Source organism: Pinus tabuliformis, chromosome Q (assembly GCF_031772625.1).
Source record: "Pinus tabuliformis cultivar Carrire ecotype Pingquan chromosome Q, CPIR1, whole genome shotgun sequence".
In the NCBI taxonomy this organism is placed as follows: domain Eukaryota; kingdom Viridiplantae; phylum Streptophyta; class Pinopsida; order Pinales; family Pinaceae; genus Pinus; species Pinus tabuliformis.
In genome coordinates, this window is record NC_142296.1 from 1,002,584,399 (window position 1) to 1,002,598,423 (window position 14,025).

Consider the following 14,025-nt stretch of genomic DNA (forward strand, 5'->3'; position numbering starts at 1 on the left):
TTCATGGAAAGCTTTGTCAAGAATTTTATAAAAAGAAAATTTATAAGAAGAGAACTGGAACCTTGGAGGGTTTGACCAACAATGGACAACCTCCAACATACATGTTAGAGGGTTGTGTGAGAACCTGGACATTTTGAGCAAATGTGAAACCTTTCCTTTAGGTAATTCTACCAACAAGTTTACCTGCAGTTGAGAAGCAGCGAGTGAGTTGATTTCCAGACCCTGAAATATGTGTAGCATAATTGATAGAAAGATGAAATCAAAATTACTTGTGGGGTTGAGACCTAGGGTCGCCATGGCCATTGTTCATGCTGCGATAAGGAAGCAGGAATTAAATTTCTTGATGAACCCAATAATTTTGAATACAATATATTTAATGGCTGGACTTTTCCTGAGGTTGTGTGAGGATTTGGTTGCATATAAAACCTTACCTGAGGTTGCGCGAGGATTTGGTTGCAAAGCGAACCTTCCCAATTGATGATTGTGAATTTTGAAGTAGATTGAAAATTAGTACTACATTCCTTTCGAACCACCCATTTTGAGAGTTGTTGGAGTCTGGTAAGAAATATAAAACTGAATTAGTGTTTCCAAACTCTTTATGATGAAAGTTTAAACCTCGGTACATACCTCTGTCGATAGAGGAATGCAGAGTTGCCTTGGTGAATTTGAACCGTCATGAACAAGGTCTCAATCCAGTCGAGCGAGGTGGTGGAATCGGTCACCTCCAGACTACGATAGACCCGCATTTTTGATGGTGAAGACAAAAATGATAAGCAAACCTCCCCGCTGCTGCAACAGAAAAATTATGATAGGGTTACTGCTTGAAAGATGGAGGAAAGGAAAGAAGTTAAGTCTCAGAATAATGAGCTGAGGTATTATCGAGCTTGGCAACCGTAGAAAACCATGCAGGAACCTGCATCTGTAACCCCAATGGTGAATTGGTTATAGAGTTATTCTTTTAGTCGAATCACGGAGCAAATTGCAATGTTTTCCTTGCTTCTTCACTCCCTGCACTCCACGACCCTCCTCATCCTGCAGTAAAGAAGAAGGTATTCGGCCCTTCTCTACAGCAAAACCGCTATCCCTGCCCTCCGTGGCCCTCCTCACATCCTCCTGCAACAAATAAGAAGGTATTCGGCCCTTCTCTACAACAAGGCCGCTATCTGCCTGAGCACGAGTAACAAGAATTAATTAAACTTTTAATTAACTAATTTTATATTTTAAAAGTTTTTTAATGATTTTCAATTAAATTGGACAACAGACCATTGTTGAATCATCTAACAATGGATCTGATGGTTAAAATTAAGACATAAAAGCAATTTGGGGAGTTGATTTCAGAGGGAAAGCCTGACGGCGTAATTATTTGATTTTAAAAACAATATATACTCTATCATCTCTGAATTGATTGTATAATTTCTTTAAAATAAACATATATTCTTAACCATTAAACCTACTCAAACTTTACAATTAAAACTTAATTTTCCCACATCTAACTTTAATAATAACAACCACCACTCCAAACAAAGTTTCCAAAGTTTCCAGGGTTTTTTAAATCTACATCACGCTATAATGGAAACATAAAACATTCCTTTCATATGTCACGATCAGTCACTTCCGATGGAACTGGTATCTGCTTTTAGTGTTGTGTGGCGTCCATCTACGTTCGAGTTATTTCATGCATCCAGCGGAGAGTAGATTATGTGGGCATTTAACCGCTCTAATGGATCACCAATTAATTCAAGATTTGTACTAGAGTGTGGGATTAAACAGACCATGGCTTATAAGCAATGGATGCCTCGACGAAAATCTGATAGCCGGCTATGACCTTGATGTAAGGGAAATATGCACAGAAACATCAAATGTCGAAGTATTGTTGGGTATTTTTAGGTGGGAAAATACCAAAAACCAAACAAGCAAACACCACAGAGCCAATGCTCTGTTTTCTTTGTTCCAGGATCTTTGCACAGGGAAGCTTTAAATCAAATATACTCATAACAGCCCATTACACAGCCATAAAAATATTTCTATTGATTAAAATATAAAGCCTGAAACAACATTCATCCTCTTTGCTGAGAGGGATTCACCAAAATTACTTTCACCCATCAAAACTCTGTTTTCACCTGAGAAATTACTGTGCTGGGTTTACTGCAGTAAAACCCATTTTTACATTTGCTGGTGTAAAACTATTTTTACACATACTGCTGTAAAAATATTTTACACATACAGTAATCTTTACATTACATTCACAATCTCAAAAAATACCTGAGCGCTCTTTTCATTTGCATTTCAATGCAAATCCAACCTATAAAAAAAACTTACTCAAAACACATGCGCTCCACTTCGTTTCTTTTCTTCATGCACTACTGTGCAAAACCACACATGGTTTTTGCTACTCCTCTGTTTTTACAATACAACACAAAAACATTACAATCTGTTCCTTGTAATTTCTTCGCACTGCTGTGCGTTCAATACATCGTTTTTCGCTGCGCTCTGCTCTTTCACTGCTTCACACTTACATACCTCCCATGTGTAATTAACACAATACAGAGCACACTCTTTTTTTTCAACTGCTCCATCGTTCCTTTTTACAATGGTCAACGCTACCACTTAGAGCGCATTTCACATGGCTCATATATATGTCAAAAACTTAATACGAAAACATCCATGTTAAAACATACAACTAACACATATATAAAAAAACTCACTTGCCGTATGTAAAACTTAAGTATTCACCTACTCCTATGACAATGCATTAAAAAACGTATGGTCAACCAAAATTTGACATTCACTCCACGCAACTTGATTTGATGTTGGTCGTATGCAGGTGTGCACCTTCGGACAATCAATGGCGGAGGATACGGGAGCAAATCCGACGGTGGACAAAGATATCGGAAGCCCTCACTTGAGTGAACGATAGCTCCCGATATGTCAGAGTTGCTTACGTCAGGCGAGAGCCGCGTGCCTGCACCAAAACGCATCGGAGGCCAATATACGGAAACTGCTTTTCGTTGGATGGCGGTGCGATATCCCTTGGTGGTTTTATGGTTTCGTTCGGTGGTTTTGGACTGCGTACGTAGGCAGCGTTGAAATTATGATTTCAACACTCCCCTTTAATTTCAACTGCTGGGCATTCAATCTTACCCAAGCACTTCCTCACATGGAGGGATTCCCCAACACTGCTGTTAGAAAAATATCTTCCTCACATAGAGGGATTCACCAACTGCTTCTGATGCAGTTCATAAACAAACAATGTTGTCTTCCTCTTAATAGAGGGATTAACCTGAAACTGTGCTTAAGAGCACCTTCCTCATGATAGAGGGATTCACCATAACAATGTGCTGAAGAGCACCTTCCTCTTGACAGAGGGATTCACCATGTGACTGTGCTTAAGAGAACCTTCCTCATGACAGAGGGATTCACCTGTGACTATGCTGAAAAGCATCATCCTCTTGATAGAGGGATTTACCAAATGACTGCTTCAAATGCAGTTCCAAAACAAACAATCATTGCACTGCTGTGTGTGCAAACTCATTACATTGTTCTTTTATGCTGCTGCATATTCTCTGCTGCACTGTTGTGCCATCTTCTTTACTGTGTCTATCCCACACTGCTGTGTCTATACTTGCACTGCTTCTGCACTTTTCAAAGACAAAATACTCTGTCTTTTCTGGAACAATTACACTGTCCCAACTTACAAATTTACACTGCTGTGTGTAAACATTTCTTACACTCACTGTTGTTGCATATATTGCATTTCAATTCAATGAACAACAAATTCATTACATTTACCTTTACTGCTGTAAGGAAAATTTCTTTTGCATGTGCTGCTGTTCAAAACTTCTTGCTGCTGCATTTTTCACATTTGCATTGCTGTGTGCTTCTCCTTCTTGCCATCATGCTGCTGCCCATAACTTCTTGCTGCTGCATTTTTCATATTCACTGTTGTCCATACCCATAACCATAGACTGTCATCCCTGGGTTTTTATTTGCTGCTGCGTTGCCTCTGCAATTTGCACTGTCGCTGCCTTTTGTTTCATCATACTGCTGTGCCCATACTCTTGGCACTTCATTCTCCACACAAAAAAAATAACACGGGCTGTTACTTTTTACACCCTTGCTTCACACAATCTTAGTCTTCATTTTTTTTACACAATGCACTACTGTGCAATTCCTTTGGCTTTCTGCTGCCACACACATTCTTATACATCCAGTGTGCATTAAAAATCTGCTGTCCCTGTTTTTCTTTATGCGTTTCTTTGCATGCTGCATTGCATATGAAGAAAAAAAACATTACATTTTTTTTACTGCTGTGTAACAAAAATTTCATTGCATTCTCAGCCACTGGGCATTTACGCTCTGCTGCGTTTTGCCTTCTTCTCATTTTCTTCTCACTGTTTTGCATTTTCATTCCCAATACAAAACATTTCCATCTGCTGTGTATTATACTCACTCTGCTGTGAGTATATTCTCTCACATTACATAGAAGGAAACTACCTTCCATTGCTATGCAAAAATTCAAAACTGCTGTTCATTCTAATCCATGTGCTCCAAAAAAAATTTCCAAACTGCTGTTTTGTATTTTGTCTTCCCACTGCTGTGAGGGTCTTCTTGCTTTGCATTTTTCTCTTATCTCGCTGCTGCTCTTTACATTTCAGCGCTGCCATCTTTTCTTCTTTATGCATTTCTGTGCATATTGCATAAAAACAAAGCAAAAACATTGCTGATTTCATCACTGCTGCATATTACCTTTTAGAGGGATTAACAAAGATTTCATTTGCAACTGCTGCGCTGCAATACATCCTCCATCAACAAATGACTGTTAATACAGTTCAGCAAACAAAAAATTACAAGCTCCCCTTTAATGTGTGCTTGTCTTCTTTTGGCAGACTCTTCTCAAAACAAATTTAGATCGACTGGGGAGTTCAAGGGGTTTTCAGATTGCCTTTCCTTCCTTCTCCATACTTGTGTAACTTTCTTCTTTTGCATGGGTCTAGCTTGTGTAAGAGCCCATGTCAAGTTACAATCTCGTACCATATGCCCAATGCTATGACACTTGAAGCATTCTACATTTACTTATGCACTTCTGTGCATCACCATAGTTTTCTTGCAAGTCAACATGTTTTTTTTCGCTGCAGCGAAAACTATTTTTACGCACTCTCATATGCGTTCTTCTTTGTAAGTTGTTCCTCAGTTTCTTCTTTGCTACGAGTAGCTTCAGCTGCTGCTACTTTAAGAGAGATGATGTCTGTCTTCATTTTGGAGATTTCTGCTTGACTGCTCTCCATCTTCTTTTCAGCTTCTTGTGCCTTCTTCCTGGCTTCTTGTAGATCAGACTTAAGGGAGGAGACCTCTACCTTGTACTGTCCAATTTCTTCCACAAGCTTATTCACTCTCTTGTGTCTTTGTTCAAGTTGGCTTGTCAAGGCATCTGCCTGCTTCTTTGCTTCATTCAGCTGATTTGTCATAGATATGACTTCTTCATGATGTTTCCTCTTGCATTGATCCAGCTCCTTCTTGAGCTTGGTAAGCTCTTCATCCCTTTCTCTTACCTGAAGCTTAATGAGGTCAAGCTTTTCACTTTCAGCTTCTATGATGGGTACATGACTTTCTTCTTGACTCATTTTCATGGTCAGTGCTCCCTTTGCATGAAGGTCATGCAGTCTGTCCCATATATCCTTTGCTGATGTATATTTTCCTAGATTCCTCTTCACAGAATCAGGGAGTCCATCCAAGATTAGTTTTGCTGCTTGTGCATCATACTCCATGGATTCTTTATCCATCTTGCTGTCATCAATCACTAACTCTCAGACTTCAATCCCCTCAGACATTAGGAAAGCCCTCATCATTATTTCCCATACATCAAAGTTTCCATGAAACTTTGGGGTTTCAAATAAAATGTATTCCAATGGATTGCCTTCTAGTTTAGTAGAGGAGGGAGACACATTTTTAGCAGGCTTGGAGGCTTTCTTCTTTGACCTTGCCATTCTTATCTAGGCTTTAAATACTTGACTGTGTTTTCTTTTAAATCACTGACTGTTCCTTTCACAGTAACAGAAAGGAAAGCTTTGAAAATTACCTTAACTCTTTTGGCTGAGTCTTCACACTGCTGGAGAAGTTTGACTGCTGCAACCACACCTTCCTTCAGCTTCTTTGAGTCTTCAAAGAGCCTGGACTAGCTCTGATACCACTGTTGGGTATTTTTCAGGTGGGAAAATACCAAAAACCAAACAAGCAAACACCACAGAGCCAATGCTCTGTTTTCTTTGTTCCAGGATCTTTGCACAGGGAAGCTTTAAATCAAATATACTCATAACAGCCCATTACACAGCCATAAAAATATTTCTATTGATTAAAATATAAAGCCTGAAACAACATTCATCCTCTTTGCTGAGAGGGATTCACCAAAATTACTTTCACCCATCAAAACTCTGTTTTCACCGGAGAAATTACTGTGCTGGGTTTACTGCAGTAAAACCCATTTTTACATTTGCTGGTGTAAAACTATTTTTACACATACTGCTGTAAAAATATTTTACACATACAGTAATCTTTACATTACATTCACAATCTCAAAAAATACCTGAGCGCTCTTTTCATTTGCATTTCAATGCAAATCCAACCTATAAAAAAAACTTACTCAAAACACATGCGCTCCACTTTGTTTCTTTTCTTCATGCACTACTGTGCAAAACCACACATGGTTTTTGCTACTCCTCTATTTTTACAATACAACACAAAAACATTACAATATGTTCCTTGTAATTTCTTCGCACTGCTGTGCGTTCAATACATCGTTTTTCGCTGCGCTCTGCTCTTTCACTGCTTCACACTTACATACCTCCCATGTGTAATTAACACAATACAGAGCACACTCTTTTTTTTCAACTGCTCCATCGTTCCTTTTTACAATGGTCAACGCTACCACTTAGAGCGCATTTCACATGGCTCATATATATGTCAAAAACTTAATACGAAAACATCCATGTTAAAACATACAACTAACACATATATAAAAAAACTCACTTGCCGTATGTAAAACTTAACTATTCACCTACTCCTATGACAATGCATTAAAAAACGTATGGTCAACCAAAATTTGACATTCACTCCACGCAACTTGATTTGATGTTGGTCGTATGCAGGTGTGCACCTTCGGACAATCAATGGCGGAGGATAGGGGAGCAAATCCGACGGTGGACAAAGATATCGGAAGCCCTCACTTGAGTGAACGATAGCTCCCGATATGTCAGAGTTGCTTACGTCAGGCGAGAGCCGCGTGCCTGCACCAAAACGCATCGGAGGCCAATATACTGAAAATGCTTTTCGTTGGATGGCGGTGCGATATCCCTTGGCGGTTTTATGGTTTCGTTCGGTGGTTTTGGGCTGCGTACGTAGGCAGCGTTGAAATTATGATTTCAACAAGTATCTCTTTCACATCTAGTAAATTACTATTATCTAAGTTGAAACCCACTTCACATCCAGTAAATTACTATTATCGAGTAATTTACTAAATGGTGACATGATTTATGCAAGGAACCAAATGATTCTCTGTAGAGGCAGACGACCGTGACGGCTGAATCCCACTGCTAGAGCTGCCGGCTGTGGATCATTCATAGGAGCTGTCACTACTTTTCACAAATGCGGGTTTTGTCGGATTTGCTAATGTTGCAGTAGCGCTGGAGATCATCAATATAACATTAGACATGATTGGACGGAGGCCTGCATCATCTTGCGTGCATAGAAGCGCAACGTGAATGCATCTTAAAGCTTGCTCCTGCTTCATTGTTTCCGCCAATGTCGAATCTATCATATCTGGAAGACACCCTCGTTTGTATAATCTCCATGCCTTCATCACAATCATCCAAGGCAAGCTTGCAAAGGCATACTCATTTAACATCTCCCTTATCTCCAACCACTGTTGCTCATACAAAAAACAAGCATTTGTGAACTGAAATCTTACCCATTCTAATAAACGTTGTATTTCATCGGGAAAATTTACGTCAGTGTTTTTCCTTCCACTGACAATCTCAAGGGCTTGCACTCCAAAACCATAGACATATACCTTTACTGATAGTTGACCCCGCATTGCATACTATGGCGCGATATAACCGCTACATAATCCAATGAGAAACTCCTCAAGTAAGTGTGGTGATTGTGGCTGAATCACACTATTGCATAAATGTTTAACTGCTGATAAACTGCATAAGGGAAAGGTAGAGGGAAATGTTCTTACTACGTTCATGCAGCTTTTGCTTGGATACGAGTCCCGTCTTCAGGAAAGACTCTTGCTAACCCAAAGTCTGCTATCTTCGGATTCAACTCCTCATCAAGCAAAATGTTGTTTGGTTTAATGTCTCTATGAATGATTCGCAACTGCGAATCCTGGTGAAGATAAAGAAGACCACGAGCTATTCCGATTATGATGTTATAGCGCTTTTGCCAGTCAAGATGTCTCTTTTCTCTGGATCTGTATGTGTAGTATTTCAAGATCTGTATGTGTATTTCAAGAATACCAAATTAGAAACTTTTAAATAATCAATCCCATCTTTCTCTCAACCATTTAAAAAATGAAGTGACCTACCAAACAGAAAGGTGTCAAGACTCTTGTTCGGCAAAGACAAGTAACCTTTCTTGTCCCTCGGCACAACAACCAAGCAGCTTTACAAGATTTCGGTGTTGAACATTGGCCACAAGGTTCACTTCATTCATAAACTCTCGTTTGCCCTGTCGAGACCTTACAGACAGCTTCTTCACAGCTATTTCTATTCCGTCTCTGGTTATTCCCTGAAAGAATCAGTCCCATTAACAACCTAGGGAAAAACCCCACTTCATCTTTATGTGATGTCAAGTCATGCAATTTCATGGGTTAAAAACAATAATAGATAAATACATACCCTGTATACAGGACCAAACCCTCCCTCTCCAGGCTTCTTGTTTTCATCAAAATTATCCGTTGCTTCTATGAGATCTTCTACGGTGAAGAGAATTTGCCTGTGCTTCAGTTGCGTCGATTCTGGATCACTCTCACGTGTTTCTGTGTACACCCAAAAAAGGGTTAATACAAATTTAATTTTATGAGATTAACATAAGTTTGGTCGTGCTAAACAGACGCCAAAACTCAAGATTCTACCTTCATTCTGCGCGCGGGTTCCTCGCCTCTCTGAGATCGATAATTTCATTTTCCTCCACTTTGCAAACAAACAGGCCATTAACACTAGAAGCACGCCTCCCACAATCCCCATTATTATGGGTAATGTTTTTGAAGAGGAACCATCTGTAGAATAAGATCATGGAATACATGATATTATCATATAAAAAAATTTAAATTATAAACAAATTGTATAATCTACAAATCATAAAGCTGAATGCAACAGTGAGAAATTACTTGACAGGGTGGGTGAAGTGCCATTCGCCAGAGGAACCTGCGCAGCTACTGTGGGAGGGTTCGCGCCCGAGGAGATGGGGGATGCAGGTGGACTAGTAATAGTGGCACCTACAGGGGGAGGGTTTGCACCGGAGGAGGCGGAGGGTGGTGGTGGACTAGCACTACTGTGGGAGGGTGGACGTGGACTAGTGGCACCTACAGGGGTTGGGTTTACAATGGAGGAGATGGAGGGTGATGGTGGACTAGCACTACTGTGGGAGGGTCGAGGTGGACTAGTGGTACCTACAGCGATAGGGTTTACAATGGAGGAGGCCTACGGTGGTGGTGGACTAGCACTACGTGGGAGGGTGGAGGTGGACTAGTGGCACCTACAGGGGGAGGGTTTGCACCGGAGGAGGCGGAGGGTGGTGGTGGACTAGCACTACTGTCACACTGTGGGAGGGTGGAGGTGGACTAGGACTACTCCCTCCAGTACGGACGTCAAAGAAGGGGTATATTTCGTATCGGACCGTAGAGCTTCCAATCAGTGCTGGAGCTCCTTGCCTCATAGAATAAGCGACGAGGACGCCCTTAATTGCGGTGTGCAAACAAGATCTGCAGTTGTTTAGGGATAAAACTCTCCAACATTGAACTAAACCGTAAACGGTGCCATTAACAGAATATGTAGCTGTTCCTTGAGCGAATCCCTTGTTTGCAAAATTGTAGGCCTCATCAGACAGGTTGAAAAGGAGATTTGAAGTAGTGGTCGTAAAACTATATATATCACCACTACTAATATTGCTACTGTTCACCAAATGTTTATACAGAGTGGTGTTTAGCTGGTTGAAGAAACTATAGTTCTCGTATCTCAGGTAGCAGTTATCCAGCCGTACTCGACCACCGACATCGTTTCCGCAAAGTTGTAGAACACTATCGTTTGCTTGCTGTGAACAGATTGAACAGGCTTGTTGGGATATGTTACCTGTGCACTGGGGGAGGCCATGGATTATGTTGGGACTTTGTCCATACGAAGAAGTGTTGACCCCTATTTGAGGTGTATTCTTCACTAGATCCTCCATTACCCTATTCCAATGGCAGGAAAATGCACTTCTATTAGAGTAGGTAGTAGCGTTATTGCATGCAGCCAGTTGTCGCGAGTCTGATAAAACTGAAGTAAAATTGCTCATGAATAATAAGGCAATCAAATGAAGGAGGATGGTTGCCTGTTTACAAGAATTAGCAAAGTAAAAACAATTATACTTATCGAAGTTCCCCGTGATCATCAGATTGACAAGAGAGTTGCAAAATCGATGTAATTGCTCTGAAAATGTAGGCGACCTTTCAAATAAAGAAACCCTGAACTAAGAATTGGAACAATGAGAGCATACTGACATTCCCAAAAATAAACTTTCACGGGCCATTGCGGAATTTAAATTCGATCCGTACAAAGAAGTCAACGGTCAAAACCACATTGCAGTCAACGCTTTCTTTCGTTCAACCATGATACATGATTGGCAGGCCACTAATAACCTCTCAGGCTATAAGGTCTTCGATGTCATTTCGTGTACATCGCCACAGAATTTCACTAGAAAAGTTTATGTCCATGGATCTTGGATGTAGGTCGGTTGGATGTAGGTCGGTTAATAAGGTATTTTTTTAACAGTATTTTTCGTAAAAGTTATAATAGCTAGTTAGCTGCTTTTATTATCTATTTATTCCATTGTCTAAATCTGATTCTTTATCTTGTAAGGAAGATGAACTACACTGGTTGGTTCTAAAAGCGTGGACATGATTTAATTTTATGTGATTTTTAGGGAAAATGTTGTTACAAATTAATATGGATCACAGAAGTCTAAATTCTACAAAAGTATTTTTTGTTAAGGAATTTGTTCAATTATCTATTTTAATTGTATATTAATTTTGGACATGACTAAACTTTCAAAACAAAGAGACTAAATTTATGAAGGTGTAAGTTAATGTTTATGAGATAGATTTTTATTTTTTTTATATAAAATATATAACAACTAAGCCTTTTAAATATAGACATCAAAACACTCACTTCATATAAATCTCATATTGTCAAAATTTAAAAGAATCATAAAAATTAAGTAAATTATAACTTTAAACTATTATTATTATTAACTATGTTCATAGACATGTATATTTTGGAATAATATTTCTAGAATTTTAAATTAATTATCAATAATATAAATGGATGGTAGGGATTCAACCTCCACAAAATATATTAGAATATTCTTAGTAGTCACATATCAAAGATTGTGATTTATTTCAAAAATAGTTCTGTCAACTAAGAATAAATGTCATATGAACACATGTTATATGATTAGAATTATGGTTTTTTGGGCATGTGATATTTGTAAGCCATAATAATGTAATGAAACAAATTTACGAGTGTGGAATCTCTAAAGTAATGTTAAATGTGTGTATATATATATATTTAACACTTATGTTATTTTTTTATAATAATAATAATAATAGAAAATAAAGTCATAATATAGCTATTTTTTATGATAGTTCTAATTTTGGTAATGTGATATATATGATGAGGTACGTGTTTCCATGCCTACTAATGTTGAGCTAGTGCATGAATTAAACATATATACATTTTAAAAAACATGTCACAAGAATTTTAGCCATGGAGATTCACCACCACTTTACCATGAAGATCCTTAACCTTTTTGTTAAGATTTTATGAGAAAATACCATGGCTTATCAATTGACCACATGCCTAAAAAAACATAAATAATTTCACAGTAAATTATTTATATATATCTTAATTTAATTCAATATTGTAACTTTGTTTTTATTATGTAGAGAAGCAAAAAATGACAACTACATTTGAGATAAATCTCAGTTGTTTACTACTAAAAATATTCCATAGATATTCCATCCGTACCATCCATTTATTAATTATTGGTAATTAAATTAAAATACAAACCCTATTCCAAAATAGAAACCTCTATCAAAGTAAATATTGCAACTTCCATGGTGTTCTTATTATTCTCCCATAAATATTAACATTTATACATATACAGTTATTTGTGGAGTTGTAAAATAAATACAATATTTCACTTAATTGGAATCACCAAGTTACCCTTCAAAGAAGGGTAGGAATTTGAATTCAATTTCATTTCAATCCAAGGTTTTAATATATGTAAATTATTTCAACATTATTGTGCAAGGAAGGTGAAATTCAAATGATAAATCTTTGTGATATAGTTTAAGAAGAAATATAAAGGAGGATGGATATAGGATGCTTTTTGAATTCTAAAGTTGTTAAACAAAAAATTCTTTGGAGTTATTATTATATTTTTACTGTAAAAAATACAAAACTATAAGAAATGAAGAGTTTTTATGAAGAACAAGAGTCCCTCATGAAATGTGAAGGAAATAATCACTTGCTCTTGTATATATGAATGCTTGATTTAATGGAAAATTAATCAATTGTGGGTTAGTTCCTATGCCTCATAATGGAATTAGATAAGGCCTTGACTCCATGCTTCCTACTCAAAAACATGTCTCTATCCTTTTCCTACAAATATTCTTCTCTATTATAGTGAGCTCTAGTCGTGAGTAGTTGTGAGCCCACCATATATGTCTCCAACATTTAGTGTGCATGTTGAAACACCCTATGTAGACATACCCATCTATTTTTCTCATGCATTGTAACATTCTTTGTGGCACATTTGAGTCAGCTCCTCATCCTTATCTCTCTCTCTCAACATTAAATAAACGCTAGTGAAATCTCTCTCTCTCTCTCTCTCTCTCTCTCTCTCTCTCTCTCTCTCTCTCTCTCTCTCTCATACAAGACCATAAATCATTGCTAATGCAAATTCTTTTTTTGTGTACACCTCAACTTGTCGCGCACTAATTTGTAACTCCTAGTAGTTGTTTCAATCTTCTCCTCCTTATGCATGAACTCCTCCTCTTGAGGCTCTATAATATGAACACCTATCTTGGGACTGCTTAAGATATAAACACTTACAGGGTAACCCCTCCATATCTCCTCTAGTGCATAATTCCAAGTTTGCTTCTCCTACGAAGGGAGGATTTCCTTCACTCCTACGTATTTTGGATCATCTCCATTATGTTAATCATCATCATGAACATTACCTAGTCAATGTTTGGGAAGTCTTTTCTATTTTCTCTCATTTATATGTATTGTCATTTTTAGAGCTTGTACATCATCAAATCAATTCTTAGAAGATGCCAGATTCCCTAGTCATTGCCATAAGAAAACCAGATAATTATTTCAATCAATAGAAGCCATTATCCACCTGTATAAATTTGTGTGTTTTAAAGAAATCTATAACAAAGTTACATCAAGAAAATTTCCTTTAACAATGTTTTGAATAAGCTTTTATTATGGTGTAATATTCTCAAATGCTTGGAAGTTTCAACTACTTATAAAGCCTATTACAAATGATTAGTTTTATTCCGTTGATATTCTAAACAAAGACTAAGTGTTAGCTCGAGTGTGTATGTACTAGATATTGAACTGGTGCAAAAGCTTTCTTTTCGAGAAAAAGTATTGGAGACGAGAATTCTGAGTTTAAATTCAATCTCTTGTTCTAACATTCACTTTTTTTTTTATTTCTATAAATTTAAAATGCATTCTCTCATCTCCATTTTTGGGATGG

The 14,025-nt window shown here is 37.8% G+C and overlaps 1 protein-coding gene and 1 pseudogene across 1 annotated transcript; both read right to left on the bottom strand.

The window, feature by feature from the left end:
- Positions 1–942: 942 nt before the first annotated feature.
- LOC149222875 (cysteine-rich receptor-like protein kinase 44) lies at positions 943–9,242 on the bottom strand (annotated as a pseudogene).
- A 511-nt stretch (positions 9,243–9,753) lies between these two features.
- LOC149222876 (cysteine-rich repeat secretory protein 55-like) lies at positions 9,754–10,443 on the bottom strand. Its single transcript, XM_089387705.1, has one exon. The coding sequence runs from the start codon at positions 10,441–10,443 to the stop codon at positions 9,754–9,756; it is 690 nt and encodes a 229-aa protein (XP_089243831.1).
- Positions 10,444–14,025: the final 3,582 nt, after the last annotated feature.

Excerpts from the sequence above, each read along its gene's own strand:
- LOC149222876 (XM_089387705.1), bottom strand. The coding sequence starts at position 10,443 with ATGGAGGATCTAGTGAAGAATACACCTCAAATAGGGGTCAACACTTCT.